We start from the raw sequence: 3,540 nt of genomic DNA on the forward strand, positions 1-3,540 counted from the left end.
CATGTAATTACAATTGCGACAATAGATTTCCACGTCACCCAAGAGGTACTATTGTTGACGCGTTTTTTTTGTGGTTTCCCCTGTAGGCCTAGTCCACTAGAAAATAATATTATATATCTTTTAGACACTCGTCTTTGTGACAAGTATGATATGTCAAGGTGGAAATATAGCAGAACAAAGAATATTTAATGACTGTGATAAACAGAAGTAATCGACTATAGCGACTATTAGTTACAATTAAGAAAAATGTGAAACGGTACAATATTTATGTAATTCTATTATCCCAGAATATATTATAAAATAGCATCACCTGATGTTCACGGAACGAGGATTCCTCTAATGATCAAGAGTACTATTCAAGTTACACATTTATTCGCGACTCACAAGATTATAAGATATTTAACTTGTTTAGTAACGCAATAAGTATGTTAAGGATCGCGGATACGGTCAATAAAACTTGAAGTTTTTAATATTTATATTTTTATTCCATTTACATATGAATATTTATTATATGTTTTTATCTTATAATATTACGCATCTTATAATAATAAATAGTATTACGCATAATACTGATTTATTATTGTATTTGGATATTTTCGTGGGCCACCCCTGACGCGGCCCCGTTGGGCGTACCAGCGTCCTCGTTTTTTACCGCGCCCTGTTCCACGTCGAATTCCTGAAACAAACAAATACATAAATGGTATTAAAATACTGCAAATATATACAAAATATAAAAAATAAATAAAATAGTATAAAAATACTCTAAATAATAATTATAAAATTTAATATTATATATTATTATAGATTAGGGAGGAGTGAAAGTGTAAAAATTGTGTTAATTAAATAGCGGTAGTATGGACAAGTTGTGACTTTGCATAAATTAGAAAAGTACGCAAGCTTTTCTGCATTTACAAAATCGATGCAATTATACGCCGCAATTTTTGCATTTTCACTCCGCTGTAATATACATAAATATAATCGAATTGTTAATTTATAAATTACGTACTCATTCGCTTTGGCTTCTGCTGCTGCGGCTGCTCCTCAGCCTCCTGCTGCGGCTGCGGCTGCTCCTCGGCCTCCTGTTGCTGCTGCGCCAGCGGCTGCTCATGCTGCTGGCGGGCTTCCTGGCCCTCTTGCTGCTGCTGCTGTTGCGCCTCCGGCTGGTCTTCGGCCTCCTGGAGAGGCTGCTGAAACGGTTGCTCCCGCACCTGCTCGCGCTCTTGCAGCCGTCGCTGCAACTCCTCTATCAAAGTTTGTTGCTGCTGCAACTGCTGCAACACCCGTTGCAGCGTTGGCACATCACCGTTGTTTGATGATTCTGCAAAGAAAAAGAAAAATTATAATATATAAAATGTAACTATTTTGCACTAGACATGCGATAGGTTAACATTGCGCCAACAAAATCTGGCAGTAGATTGTCAGTGGAAACCGAACCGAATCTATTATTTTGTAATCATTTTACCGGAGAATCCCAGTGAGGAATGATTCGTCGATCGACGTCGAAACGACGTCGAATCGACATCGACACCGTCGAATTGACGTCGACTCGACATCGACACCGTCGAATTGATGTCGACTCGACATCATTTCGACGTCGATCAACGGATCATTTCTCACTGGGATGTCACTTAAATAGTTTCCAAATCGCAGATTTTGTTATACGCAGACCGTTATAAATATCAAATATGTTTATAACCTATATAATACTTACGTGGCATTTTGCGTGTTTGCTGCTTCTCTGCGATGAAACAAATGAAGTTGCACACAGAGGTGCAAACTGTGGGGTCGAGCACCATCGAAGTGTTACACTCGGTGCTCACGTACACAAGCGCAACCATGCCGTGTCCTGCAGAGCAAAGTGCTCTGCGCAGCACACGGACATGGTTGCGCTTGTGTGCGCGATCACCGAGTGTAACACCTCGATGGTACTCGGCCCCAAAGTTTGCATCTCTGGTTGCACATTGGCACCGCGAACGCGAATGTTGGCAGGGACGGCGACGGCGTTCGTAGGGTCTTGTGTAAAACCGATGTCTTCTTATTTATCACATTAGGTTCAAAGATAACCGTGTATTCTGTTAGAATGTATTAACAAGTAAAAATAAAATAAAATAAAGAATGAGATGAGAAAAAGGAACAACAAAACTGTATCGCACCTTAGAAATATATTCTCCCCTTGAACACGGAGTAGATACGATAGTGCCGTCAAACAAATGCAAGTCGATTATGTCGTTTGTTATATCCTTTGTGGTTAGATTAGTAGACACTCAGATCTCAGATCTCTCTTCGTGTCTTCGCGATCCTTAGCATACTTATTGCGTTACTAAACAAGTGCGTTAGTTACATATCTTATAATCTTGTGACTCGCGAATAAGTGTGTAACTTGAATAGTGCTCTCGATCATTAGAGGAATCCTCGTTCCGTGAACATCAGGTGATGCTATTTTATAATATATTCTGGGATAATAGAATTAGATAAATATTCTACTGTTTCACATTTTTCTTAATTGTAACTAATAGTCGCTATAGTCGATTACTTCTGTTTATCACAGTCATTCTTTGTTCTGCTATATTTCCACCTTGACATGGAAACGCCTGCTACATTAAAGAAAAAAGTAAAGCGAAGCTTTTTAGAAGCTTGGCTTAGCGATGAGCGATGTAAATCATGGATACAAAAAGTACCTTTAGATGATAGCCTTTTTCACTGTACCATATGCACTAAAAATTTTTCGTGCGGCCCGTTATCAAATATAGTAAGACATGCGGAATCCACGCATCATAAAAAAAATATTCGAGAAAATACATCATCACCTGATAATGATAACGTAGTTTCTAAAACAAAGCCATTACGTCCAAAAGTATTTCAGCCACAATGGTTAGAGATCGAGCAATTTAAGCCATGGCTATGCAAAGTGCAAAATGATGCTCATTCATTTTCTTGTTCGGTTTGCGATAAAACTATTGCTGGTGGTTTATCGCAAATATATCGTCATGCAGAATCAAAAGAACATAAAAATAAATACGAAAAATGTGAAATAGAAACGAGCTATTCGAATAAAGAATTAAACGTGCAAAAAGACAAGTTTCTAAACCGGAAAAAATCAGCAGAGATTCGATACGCTGCTTTAGTGGCTGACAAAAATATTTCACACCGAACTGCACAAATGTTACTCGATTTTTTTAAAGACGTAGGGAAAGATCCTGACGTTTTGCAAAGCATGAGCATGGGTCGAACTAAATGTAGTAATATAATTTCGAATGTTTTGGCCCCAGTTGAAACGGATCGTGTGGTACAAAATATTCAAAATACAAAATTTTCTCTTTTTGTTGATGAAACGTCAGATATTACAAATGATAAATGGATGACGTTTTATGTTCGATATATTAATCTCGAGACATTACAAGTTCACTCGCAATTAGTAAAATTAATTGATCTTGATGCGACAGATTGCAGTGCGGAAAAATTATTTACCGCATTTGAACGTGAAATGTGTAAGCTCCAAATACCTTTCCAAAATATTGTTGCTTTGTCATGCGACAACGC

The 3,540-nt window shown here is 37.9% G+C and overlaps 1 protein-coding gene across 1 annotated transcript; it reads right to left on the reverse strand.

Moving 5' to 3' along the window:
* Positions 1 to 1,006: 1,006 nt before the first annotated feature.
* LOC105567900 (putative uncharacterized protein DDB_G0271606) lies at positions 1,007 to 1,858 on the reverse strand (the record flags this gene model as incomplete). The annotated part of the gene is made up of 2 exons (XM_012023158.1): positions 1,712 to 1,858; positions 1,007 to 1,318 (listed from the first exon to the last, which is right to left on the reverse strand). Coding segments are annotated over exons 1-2 (439 nt in total), but the record flags the coding sequence as incomplete, so codon positions are not given.
* Between the last annotated feature and the right edge of the window lie 1,682 nt (positions 1,859 to 3,540).

This window comes from Vollenhovia emeryi, unplaced genomic scaffold, assembly GCF_000949405.1.
Source record: "Vollenhovia emeryi isolate VEMERY1.0 unplaced genomic scaffold, V.emery_V1.0 DF942704.1, whole genome shotgun sequence".
Lineage (NCBI taxonomy): Eukaryota > Metazoa > Arthropoda > Insecta > Hymenoptera > Formicidae > Vollenhovia > Vollenhovia emeryi.